Source organism: Cryptomeria japonica, chromosome 8, assembly GCF_030272615.1.
Source record: "Cryptomeria japonica chromosome 8, Sugi_1.0, whole genome shotgun sequence".
NCBI lineage: Eukaryota > Viridiplantae > Streptophyta > Pinopsida > Cupressales > Cupressaceae > Cryptomeria > Cryptomeria japonica.
The window spans coordinates 481,662,708-481,675,656 of record NC_081412.1 but is presented as its reverse complement, the minus strand read 5'-3'; the positions used below and the strand labels follow the sequence as shown (position 1 = coordinate 481,675,656).

The 12,949-nt window shown below is 35.8% G+C and overlaps 1 protein-coding gene across 1 annotated transcript in view; it reads left to right on the top strand.

Moving 5' to 3' along the window:
- The first annotated feature begins 10,229 nt into the window (after positions 1-10,229).
- Positions 10,230-12,949, top strand: part of LOC131077293 (7-hydroxymethyl chlorophyll a reductase, chloroplastic) — an 81,117-nt gene continuing 78,397 nt past the window's right edge. Inside the window, exons 1-3 of the mRNA XM_059210448.1 lie at positions 10,230-10,387; positions 10,517-10,598; positions 10,696-10,780. Of these exons, the coding sequence (XP_059066431.1) occupies positions 10,303-10,387; positions 10,517-10,598; positions 10,696-10,780 (252 nt within the window). The 5' untranslated portion in view covers positions 10,230-10,302. The remainder of the gene's footprint in view (positions 10,388-10,516; positions 10,599-10,695; positions 10,781-12,949) is intronic.

Below are 12,949 nucleotides of genomic sequence, written 5' to 3'. Positions count from 1 at the left end.
TTGTCCCTTCATATTCATTTATTTGAGGTGTCAGGGCTTGGGGAAGTTCTTGGCACCATGAGAACTTTTAACAAGTTCTAATTCTCTCTTATGTCATTGACACAACTAATAAATCATGAATGAAAGGTAGCATTGGGAGTTTTAGTGTCTTTAGGAATTGTTTAGAATTCTTGGAGTATTATGAAATATATTTTTTAATTTAATTAGTTCTAGCATTTTATTATCTAATTTCATTTATTTTATATTCTTGTTAAATTAGATATTAATTATTATTATTATTTTGGTCGATAATAATGAGTTTTGTATTAATAATAAAAGCACTATTACATAATCCATTGTCCATACTTGCAGTAGAAAACACAAACCCCCATAGCTTGCACCTACAAACCTCGATTACATTCTGAAACCCCTCCCTCCCGTCAAAACCCAAGCCGCCCCTAAAACTCATATGCCAAATATCAGCTTGGCCAGTTAGGAGGCCATAACAAACTAAACATTTACAAACCATACTATAACATATATAGTTCAAGCAAACAAAAAAAAAAAAAAACATCTTCAAATTCAAAAACACAATGTAATCGCTTCTTCCCCATGGCTTTTAGTGGCCCATTATTCCAACAGTCCTTCAACTCAAACCTCAGCCTTGCACTCAACTTCGCTTTAGTAACACCTTTCCCTTTCCTTCACGCCAACTCCTTCTCATGGAGAAAGAATTTCAGGGAATCCCAACCAATGTTTGCCTTCACCCTCCTTTCCTCACAATTCATTCCCTTCAACCAATGAATAAATGACACCTCCTTCACACCCAATTCCTCTTCTTCAAGAAGAAACCCAACCCCCTCCATTGCTTGAGCAATTATAGATTGCAGGTCGTACAACCATTCCTCCTCCACACAATATTTCACCACTCATTCCACCTCTTCCTTCTTCCCTACTTCTAGACCCCATGTCACCAAAATTGACTCAATGTCAATGTTGGTGTGATACCCGTGTTCAGTGTTCATGAACACCTCTCCAAAACGCACCTCCAAAATTTACAAGAAATTCTCCTCCTCATGCTTGAACAACCCTTGCAGTCTCTTCTCTGAAATTTGCCCCATGAATGCAAGTTGTTGTCGTGGGGTAATGAGAGAAAACATCGCCTCCATTTTTATCCCCACTCACCACCTTCTGCAACAATTGGACTCCACCACTCGTTCCCTCCACAAACACCACCTTGCATATCTAAAAAAGGTTTAAACAAACATACATCCCTTGTCACATCAATTTGTCGCCATCCTATATCATAAATGTCATTCTGCGAATGGTGACACCAACCCATTACATGCAATAAATCCGAGGATCATGCGAAGTCTCAATCAAATATGATGTCATTAAAAGCCTCCACCATACTCCGTCCTTCCTCATCAAAAGAAATCGCCCAGTTTGAGAGTCTATTTGCCATCTCGTTACCTGCTCGTGCCACATGACAAATCTCATAATCCTCAAAGGTTGCCAAAATTGAGTTTGCAATGATCACATATTTGTTCAGTTTCCAAGCATATATCTCACCTTTATTTATTGCATTAATTAAAAAATTAATGTTGATATTATAATGTAATTATATATATATATATATATATATATATATATATATATATATATATATATATTATATTTTATAAATTTTTATTTATATATTATTGTTATCATATATAATATTATTTTTTCTTTAGATATGTATATATTGATTCAAAATAATTCAATTTTTCTCATACTATGTAATAAATATTTTAATTATAATTATAATCTAGAATAATTAAATTATAAATAAATATTAATAATATTTATTATTAAGTTTAGATTTCTCTTTTTTCAAATGAAAAAAAATAAAAGAGTAAATTAATAATACTCATATTAGTTGGTTTCTTATATGTTGTCAATTGCTTGGTTTCTTTCTTTGAACATTTGATCTGCATTAATCAAATGTTTTTAGGCATCAATAAAAAACAACAAATAAAAGAATCTCGTCATGGATGCAAGTAGAATAAATAATTATCATATCTTCAAATATGTGACCATTCAATGAAATAAAGAATAAATAATTGATACAAAAAGGATGATGTTACAATATGTGTATTCGATATTAGTAATATTATTATATGTTTTGAGTTGTATTGTAACAAGACATTCTATTAGATACTAATACACAATACATTTTTTCCAATGTTTTATTATTATATTAAAAGTATTCCTTTTTTTAAACAATTCGAAGGATCAAAAAATAGAAAAACTTCTCACACAATAAGATTAACACTAATTCGTATTTAAAATATTTTTTGTTAAAAAATTTGCATCTTACCTTTGCAAAAACCAAATATTTTCTTTTCATAAAAAATATAACTTTTGATTTGTGAATATGAATGCATATCAATCCTCTTGTTAAATGTGATACTTACTGGTGAATGAAGGAAATGAATGAATTTTTTTTAATAATGTCCATGAGGTTAAAATAGCTTATGAGACCTAGGGACAACACATGACCTCCCAACACCAAAGCATTATAAAGTTTGCAATCTCTTCTCTAGTGAGTTCTAATAAAAAGGTTCGCAATTTTGTCCAATCGTTCCTCCTCAAACAAGGTGATTAAATTGTTGATTTTCAAAGTACCTTTGTAATTGGTGTGAATGTCACTCTAGGTTGGGCACTCCATGACAAAGTGCCACTTTGTCTCCTTTACTCCCCTACTACCAAATCTACGAATTCTCTTTTCCAACTTCTCTTTAGATATCATTTATGCACTAATTCATAATATGAATTGGTCTTTATTAATTAGACTAACAATATTTTTACTTTCCATTTAATATTTACTTGCACATAGAAAATGCCCCATATTTATGTTGAAGGCATACCCTATATGAAGTTTTCAACTTACTTATTAAAATCAATGGTTCAATATTGTGTAGAAGGATACAAGACTATTGAATTGATTTCAATCGTATGTTTAAATTAATATTAATTTTTAAAAAACTGATAAAAACCAAAAAACATATTTTAATATGTCATTTAGAAAAAGAATGTGTACAAAAGAAAAATCTACTCTTTTCTATTTTTTAAAATAATATCTTTTAATGGTATCTTCTTTTATTTGAATATTCCATTTTTTTTTTTTAAGTTTCAAAAGTGGAAAAGATAAAATTATTAAAAAAAAAGAATTAGGTATTTTCCCTACTTTTTTAGATGATTAGTTTTTCATTAAGTGAAAATCTTATTTTAATTATTTATTCTTTTTAATGAAATTACAAATAATAATTCAAAATTATTAGAATTCATTTAATTTATAGTTATTTGTCTTATTAAAATTTTAATTATTGTAGAATACTTATTTTTTAATTTAAAAATTATCTTTTATTTCTATCTTCTTTTATAAGAATAATTTAATCTTTTTTATTAGGATATTCTATGTTATTTTTTATTAAATTATTCTAATCATCATCTTCTTTTTTAAGGTTTAATTTACATTAAGTTAAAATTTAATTTTAATTATTTTTGCCTTATGAAGTTATAAATAATAATTTTAAAAGATAATAGAATTAATTTAATTTATACATTTATCTTATTACATTTTAATTTATTGTAGAATAATTATCTTTAAATTTTATTTATTTTTATCTTTCTCTAACTTATTCTCTTTCTCTAACTCATAAACACACATTCCTTCTCTCTCTCTCTCTCACACACACACACACTCCTTCTCTCTCTCTCTCTCTCTCTCTCTCTCTCTCTCTCTCTCTCACACACACACACACACACACACACACACACACACACACACACACACACACACACACACACACACACACACACTCAATTTATCCCTATCTCTCCCTCCCTCATTTCCTATGTATCCCACTATCTCTTTATCATTATCTGTCTCTCCCTTTCTCTTCTTGTATATCTCCACTTCCAATATATGTCTATTTATTCCTCTATCTCCCCATATTTCTCTCCCTCTCCCTTCATATCTATTTGTCTATCTCTAGTTCTCTCTCTATATCTATATATCAATCTTTGTATCTCTCTCCATCTCTCCCTCTCTTTGTGTCTCATTATATCTCTATATCTCTATCATTCTATCTCATCATCTATATATCTCTTTATCTCTCCATATTTCTCTATAGACCTCTTTATCTCCCTATGTTTATATCTTTATCTTGTTAGGATGAAGAAACGAATTTAAAACAACAGAGAAAACATAATTCTAAACACACAACATAGATAAATGAGACACACAAATTTATTGTGGTTCGGCAATTGCCTACGTCCACACTTGAAGCAGGGGAATCAATAGATTAATAACCAATCTAGTTTACACACATACACAGCTACAAGCAATTCCAGAAAATCACTCTACAAATGAAATACAATTGGCTCTTAAAGAGCTTGCAAGGAGAAGTTGAAGAGCCAAGAGTTTTAGTGGCAAGATGAAGGAGTCTGTTGGACTTCACTTCCAACAATCTCCCACTGAAGGCCAACGAACTGCTGCAACAAGTAGATTCCCCCACTAAGTCCTGCTATCAGTTATTGGAAAGGCCGAGAGAAGCTCGACAAAAATCGAACTTCTCCCACTTAACTACTTTAGTGAGCACATCAGTCAGATTCTTGTCGGTATGAATTTTATCTACGTGAAACTTGCCTTCTTCGACCATATGGCGAACATAATGACTACGAACATCAACATGTTTTGACCGAAGTTGAGATGTTTGATGTTTAGTCATAAAGATGACACTGCTATTATCACAAAACAAAGAAAAATCTGATTGCTTCAAACCCAACTCGTTGAACAAGAGTTGCAACCATACCATCTCTTTTGCTCCCTTAGAAAGAGCTATGTATTCATCCTCCGTAGTCGATTGAGCAACTGTATGTTGCAATTTTGAAGCTCAACTAATCGCTGCCCTGACAAATGTGAAAGCATAACCTAAAGTAGACTTTCTTTTGTCTAAATCTCTGGCAAAATCAAAATTAGTAAACCCTTGCAAAACTGCCTTCCCTTCCCAAACAATAAGCAAAAATCAGAAGTACCCTTGAGATATCGCAAGATATACTTGACCACCTCCCAATGTGATTTACCCAGATTAGCCATAAATCTACTCACCACTCCCATGACATGAGCTATGTCCGGATGAGTAGACACCATAGCGTACATAAGGCTGCCAACTGCAAATTTGTATGGAATTTTGTCCATAAACTCCTTATCTTCTTGTGTTTTTGGACACAATTGAGAAGACAACTGAAAATGAGAGGCTAAGGGTACGCAAACAGACTTAACATCCGCCATACCAAATCTATCCAATACTTTTTTAATGTATTTTTGCTGAGATAGTTTGAGTTCTCTCTTTTTCCTATCCCCAAAAATAGTCATTCCTAGAATCTTCTTTGCCGCACCTAAATATTTCATGGCAAATTCCTTTGCTAAGTGAGTTTTAAGTTCACTCACAATCCTCATGCTTGTGTCGACCACTAGCATATCATCCACATAAAGGAGAAGTATGACAAATTCGCCGTTAGGAAGCTTTTTAAAGTAGATACAAGGATCAGACTCGTTGCGAGTAAACTTGTGATCAATCATGAATTTGTCAAATTTAAGATACCATTGGCGGGGGTGCTTGCTTAAGCCCATACAAACTGCATTTTAATCTACAATAGAGGTGTTCCTTCCCCTTTTTAATGAAGCCTTCTGGCTGATGCATAAATAGTTCCTCATCAAGATCGCCGTGGAGAAATATCGTCTTCACATCCAGTTGTTCAAGCTCAAGATCCCAGGTTGCAACCAAGCCCAATACTGCTAAGATGGTAGTCATTTTGACTACTAGCGAGAAAATTTCTTTGAAGTCAAGGTCTTGCTGTTGAGCGTATCCCTTGACAACTAGTCTTGCTCGAAATATTTTGCGACCACCGACTTCATCTTTGAGTTTATACACCCATTTATTTCTTAATGCCTTTCTGTCAGGCGAAAGTGGCACCAAATCCCATGTCTAATTTCGCAATAGTGCATCCATTTCTTCGCACATTGAAGCATGCCAGTTATCACAATCTGCAATTTTACAAGCTTCTTTGTATGTTGCAGGCTCCGTTTGATCATAAATTAGCAAAGTAGGCTCAGCTTCTTCACAAAACAATAAATCATAGCTGGAGAATTTTGCAGGAGGTCGCCTCTGTCTGGTAGATTTCCTTAATTGATTCTCTGTTTGAATTGTATAATCATTCAATTTATGTAAATCGAAATCACTCCCAGTGTTAATTTCCCTAGTAATGTCTCTATTTTTGTGTCTGGTAATGTCTTTGTTTGTTTTCCTATTTGCAGGGTATTCAAAATCCTGTGGATTTTTATCCACGTGAGTCGTAGACTGATCGCGGGAGGGAGAACCTGCAAAAATTTCATCCACAACATGCATTGGGCGAGTGTGCTGGGAGCTCGAAGTCGTGGCAACATCCTCCCAAGCCTGCACGGGAGGGTGACTCTGCGGTTGGACTGCAGAGGTGGAGCCTGCAGGTAGCCTGTGGGAAAGTTTGCAGGGAGCCAGCGATGGTAAGTCACGTGAGGAGTGAGGCGGGAAAGGCTATCATGGAGACGAAGGTGGGTGTGCTGCGTGTGAAGACTTCACAGCATGTCGTGGGGAGAATGAAGCACAACATGCAGGATGCGGTGGAGTTGCAGATCACCATGGAGAATGCCCAACCAATTGGGAATAACGTGAGCCAAAATGCTCACCGTAAGGGTGATCTTCCATATTTTTTGCGTCATGAGTGCTAGTTTGGGGATGATGTGCTCTGTTCTGCAGACCCCCAATTTCAGAATTAAATGGAGAGCAACCATTGTCAACACTCACTTCTTCATTCTCAGTCTGAGAATTGTATTCAACTGAGGTAGATGTCATAGGGGCTCCCACTAAATGAGAGACCGGAGGCAGAGCACTAGTAGTCGAATTTTGAAACAAAGACATAGGGACATATTCTTTCTCTGATTTATTTGAATCTTGTAGCGCGGGGAAGGAGGTCTCATGGAAAATTACATCCCTGCTGTGAACAATCTTTTTGTGAACTGGATCCCACAATCTGAAACCAAATTGCTCTTTGCCATACCCCACAAAAATACATTTCAGCGACTTTGGATCCAATTTGGTTCGCTTCTCCTTGGGTATATGCGATAAGGCTTCACATCCAAACACATGAAGATGTGAGTATGAAATCCTCTTCCCTTGCCATTCCTCTTCCGAAATACCAAAATCCAATTTAGATGAGGGACTTCGGTTGATTAAATACACTATTGTGTTGCACACTTTTGCCCAAAATTCCTTGCCTAAACTTTCATTTGACAACATACATCGTTCCTTTTCAAGAATTGTTCCATTCATCCTCTTGGTTGCACCGTTTTCGTGAGGAGTGAAAGGAAGAACCTTGATTCTTCTAATCCCATTATCAACACAAAAATCATCAAATTCATGTGAAAAAAATTCTCCACCATTATCGGTTTGTAAACATTTAATCTTATGCCCAATCTGATTTTCAACTAAAGCCTTGAAAATTTTAAATTTTGAAAAGACTTTAGATTTCTTAGAAAGCATATAAATCCATACTTTTCTTGTACAATAATCAAGAAAGGTTACAAAATAGTTACCTCCTCCAATGGAGGTTACCTCGGTAGGCCCAAAAACATCCGAGTATACAAGCTCCAACAGTGTTGTCTTTGTGTCACACCCACCTTTCAAAAAACTGATTCTTTTGTTTGCCATAAAGGCAATGTTCACAAAAGGCTAAGTCAACAAGTTTGAGGGCCGAAAGCTGATTTCTTGTGTGCATAACATGGAGTCTTTTCTTGCTAATATGCCCAAGTCTTTGATGCCAAAGATCCGCTTTGCTGTCCTCAATCACCATTGCAGCTCCCACTTCACCATGAGTCTTAAATATGTATAGACTACCCACTTTATTACCATTTGCAATCAGCATGGAACCACGAGTCACCTTCCATGTATCTGGAAGAAAATTTACATTAAGACCTTGATCAAAGAGCTGTCCAACGGATATCAAATTCCGCTTCAATTTTGGGACATGGCGAACATCTTTGATCAACCATGTTTTACTACCTTCTAATGGCAGCAATACATCCCCTTTGCTTGTAATTTCACAAGTTTTGTTATCTCCTAAGAAAACATTTCCAAAATGACCTTCATTATAATTAATGAATGCTTCAAGACATGAGGTAACATGATGGGAGGAACCGGAATCAAGCATCCATGAATCCAGAGTAGTGTTGGTTGTTGAAAGGATTAGTACACTATCATCTTTTTCATAGACTGTATTTGCTTCGCTGTCCCACACCCTCTCTTGCGCCCATTTGAAGTTTCTACAATCCTTCTTCACATGACCAACGTTGCCACAAAACCAACATTCACCATTTCTGTTTCTAAACTTTGATCTCCTTGCTGATTTCGAACATCTATGGTAATTATTTCTGCCTCTATTATGACTTCTACCTCTATTTTTGGTGCTGACCACCATTAATGCTTCACCGGATGAAGGTTCATCATTCTTTCTTCTCAAATCCTCATTGAGAAGAGTAACTGCTACATCATTAAAAACAACTTATTTTTACCGAATATAGATGTGATAACTGTTGTTACAACGCCATCCCAGCTGCTTGGTAAAGAACATAATTAAAGAACAACCTTGCTCTCATCATCTTGTGTCATCCCACCAAAGTCGCTTGACTAATCGATGTATTAAATTCATTGATGTGGTTTGCCATAGCACAACCTTTTTTCATTTTCAGTTTGTACAAGCGCTTCATGATAAACACTTTATTTGCAGTCGATGCCATTTCATACATGGCTGTGAGTCTATCCCATACATCTTTTGTTGTTGCATCACCTGTGACATTGAAAAGAACATTGTTGGACAACGAGAGAAAAATTGGTGCTCTTGCCTTCTTGTCTTATTTTTCCCATTCTTCATCAGCCATCCCAGCTGGCTTCTTTGCTTTCCCTTCAAGCACGAGTGTAAGGTCTTGCTTTATCAGCAAAGACTCCATCTGCACCTTCCATAACCCGAAGCTCTGACAGGAGAACTTCTCTATCTTCGCTTCTTTCATGATTATAGAATTTCAAGCACCAAAATCTAAACAACGGTCTAACCTCGCTATGATACCAATTGTTAGGATGAAGAAACAAATTTAAAACAACAGAGAAAACAAAATTCTAAACACACAACATAGATAAATGAGACACACAGATTTATCGTGGTTCAGCAATTGCCTACATCCACACTTGAAGCAGGGGATTCAATAGATTAATAATCAATTTGGTTTATACACATACACAACTGCAAGCAGCTCCAGAAAATCACTCTACAAATGAAATACAATCAGCTCTTAAAGAGGTTGCAAGGAGAAGTTGAAGAGCCAAGAGTTTTGGCGGCAAGATGAAGGAGTCCGTTGGACTTCACTTCCAACATATCTCTCACTCTACATCTCTTTATCTCTCTATCTATTTTATCATCTTCCTCTCTCAATCTATCTTTCTTTCTACCTCTATCTTTCTCTCCCCGCTCTATCTATATACATGTCTCCCTCTATATATCCATCTGTCTCTCTCCCCCCCTCTCTCTATATCCCTCCATTTAAACCTCTATATTCATATCTATTTTCCCCTCTCTCTCTCATTATTTTTTAAGCTTCCACATCTATCTAATCTTATCTCTTCTCTCTTTTTCCTTCCATATCTCTCTCCTTTTTCTCCATCTTCGTATTCATCTCATCTCCATTTCTATCTATTTCTCTATATTTATTTCTTTATCTCTCTCTCTTTCTCTCTTTCTCCCCCGTCCCACCCCCGCTCCCCCCTACACCTCTCTCCCTCTCACCTAATTGCAAACATAACATGACCTTGCAAACATAACATGACCTGTTGATTTGAAAGTATCACTTCTCCATTGAGATCTTTGTTGCACAATCAACATTATTTTCTAAATTTGACCTACCAATTAATCTCACCAATTGATCTCATATACTACAAAAATTTATGTAAAAAAATGACCAAATTTACTACTAATTGACTTTCCACACCTCTTCGACATATCCCATTGCACATGAAAGCCGTGATATTCTTAAATGACGCATCAATTTACTAACAAACATTAAATTTGAATTAGTCCGGAATAATTGTTCGTGATAATATGAATTATAAAGCAAATCCGAGCTCGTTTGGATTTGGTTCCCATTTAAAACAAATAAAAAATCAATCTATCCATTCAAATTTCCTGTAAATGGCGATCTCAGTATGCACGCACGGCTTCTCCAACTTCAAATCTCTTTCCACCCCGCTGCAAGTGCGATGCTCCTCTGGAAAAGGTTCTTTCTTTTTACAATTTCTCAAAGTTTATGTGAAGCTCACAGGTGGATTCAAACTGCACAGCATTAATATCATTTGATGAGAGAAAATTACGCGGTTATTATTGCTTTTTTTTATGGCTATGGCAGAGACTCAATTGAGGGAGGATTGGAGGAGGAGGTCGAAGCCCATCTCCCCTGGCGGCGTTTATCCCGCCAAAGACCATTGCAGGTTCTGCCTTATTACTTTCTTGTATCTATATTCATATTTAAAACCAAGATAAAAAATCAATTTATAGCAGAAAATTGATATAAGTAAATTATTGCAGTCAATGCGGATTATGTGATACTTACTTCATTGCTCATGTAAAGAATGCTTGTGCCTTCCTTGGGGATGGCATGTCAAGAATTGAGGTATAATTTTTGCATTCTTGATTTGTATCTGAATTTAAAGACTTATAATTGATTTGTTTCAGCAATATATGCATTTAATTGGAATCTGGCTTTCATCATGGTAGTAATGCTTACTTAATCATTCATTAGAATTGCAGACAGTTAATTGATTTTTTCTTGAATGCTAAGGCTAATCAACTGGGGAGCCCTGTTATGGGGTGTATTTTGCCAAACCTGACCTTTGAATAAACTCTTTTGTTAGTAGCATGTACATTTTCAGGTCTAACTGTAAGGGATTCATGTCTGCAATCACAAAAAGGAGAGAAACTTTAAGGGTTTTATGGGCTACCTTCACTCTGAATTGAGTATTTTCTCCATATTGAAGGCAGATACAGAGTGATCAAGATTTTTTTTGTTCATTTCTTGTAATACACAGGTAAACTCAAGCGTGCAACTTTCTTATAGATAAACAAAGCCGCGATTCATTATACCATACAAAATGTTTTAATTAATGGATGCAGTTTGGAGAAAATTTGGCTTTGTGCTTGATTGATTTAACTGAAAAACTGGTGGCAATATATTTTCTGAATTAAATGGAGAATATTCATTGTCTAGTACGTTTCAGTTCATATATCTCCACCTATGACATATCTTCTTGCATACAGAACACAAAGCTGCAGCAACTGGACGGTTGTTTGGAGGGATCGACATTTTGCCATCTATCATTCATTTGTTGTGGAGCTTGTCTTTTCAGCTTTCCAGTTTAGCGATGATGGCAACAGAGAACAGATGAGAAGTTATTGTCATAAAAATAGAACTGTGAAAAAAATGAAGAATTCCCAACCAGCAAAATTCATGCAAGGGAGGCCTGAAATGGATATTAAGTTTAATGCGAAGCACAGATTGCTTGGTATTAGCAGATATGTTTTTTATGCTACAACATTAGTCGAACTGGCTAAAACCAATCACAATTGGACATGAAAAGAGAGGAACCATGTCATATTCCCTCTATAGCTGGGTCGGCTAAGCAGCTCCAAAAAGGTGTTTTTTAAACACCCCAACATTTTAATATAATAAAAATAACAATAAATAAATTATTAAAAATAAATAAAATAAAATATTGAAATCTAAATCTGGCGCCTAGTTTTGGGTCCATCTTAAACCACCATACAGGTTAGTATAAAGGGAGATGAAGGCACCATTTGGAGGGCGCTTGGGACATTTTTTGATTATTACAAATTGCAATCTGCTCAACAGGGACAAAAATCCCTATTTTTGGGTGAATTTCCTGAGGTAGGACGAAAACCCTATTCTCAGTCCTAGTCTTTTACCATTTCCTGCATCAATCAAGTGCCTTTCTCCAGGCCCAGAGCAGCAAGAGGTAGTAAAAAAGACACAAATTAATGATCAGACTTGGCACTCTTTGCTGTGAAAGAGGGTTTGGTCCCAGACTTAGGTCAACACACATCATCATCAAGATTTTGAGGGCAGATTAAACCCAGAAACTGAGAGATCTGAAGGCAAAATAGGAGAGAAATCAGAGTACTTGACCTGCCACCAACATCCCAATCCCAGCATCATCAACTACAGAGGGTTTTAAGTCAATTCGGGGGTGATCTAAGGATTTTATCCATTGCCAGCATATTAAACCTACAGCAGACCTCATAGTAGGTTTGGAATCATTTTGGGGGTGATCCAAGGATTTTATCCTGTCACCAGCATAATAAAACTATAGCAGACCTTGTGGAGGACCTTTGAAATGGTCGTCCTGGTGGTGGTGGCGGGACAGCGGGGGGATGCACGCCCTTGTCCCGCATCCTAGAGACCTATCCGTCCCGGAAACATTGGGGTTGGGGGGGAGGGGGGTGAGCGGGAGCATGTCACTGTGTTTCATTGTTGTACATACACATGCTTATGATAGATTCTTCTGAATTTTGTGTTCATTGTTTGCTGCTTCAATGTGGTATCAAAGCGCTGAATTGCAATTTTCTTCTGTTTTTTTGACAAAGCAATCTCATGTTCTATCAAGGAAGCGTAGTGGAGCCGAACAGATAGTCGTTGTGTCTAAAAGGCCCCATAAATGAAAGATTACCTTTCGTTTTGTTGAAAACAGTAACTTTTAGCTTTTTGCAATTTTTTTCCTATGTCCTTTGTTGCATGATTGTATGGTAATACTCTCTATGGAAATTC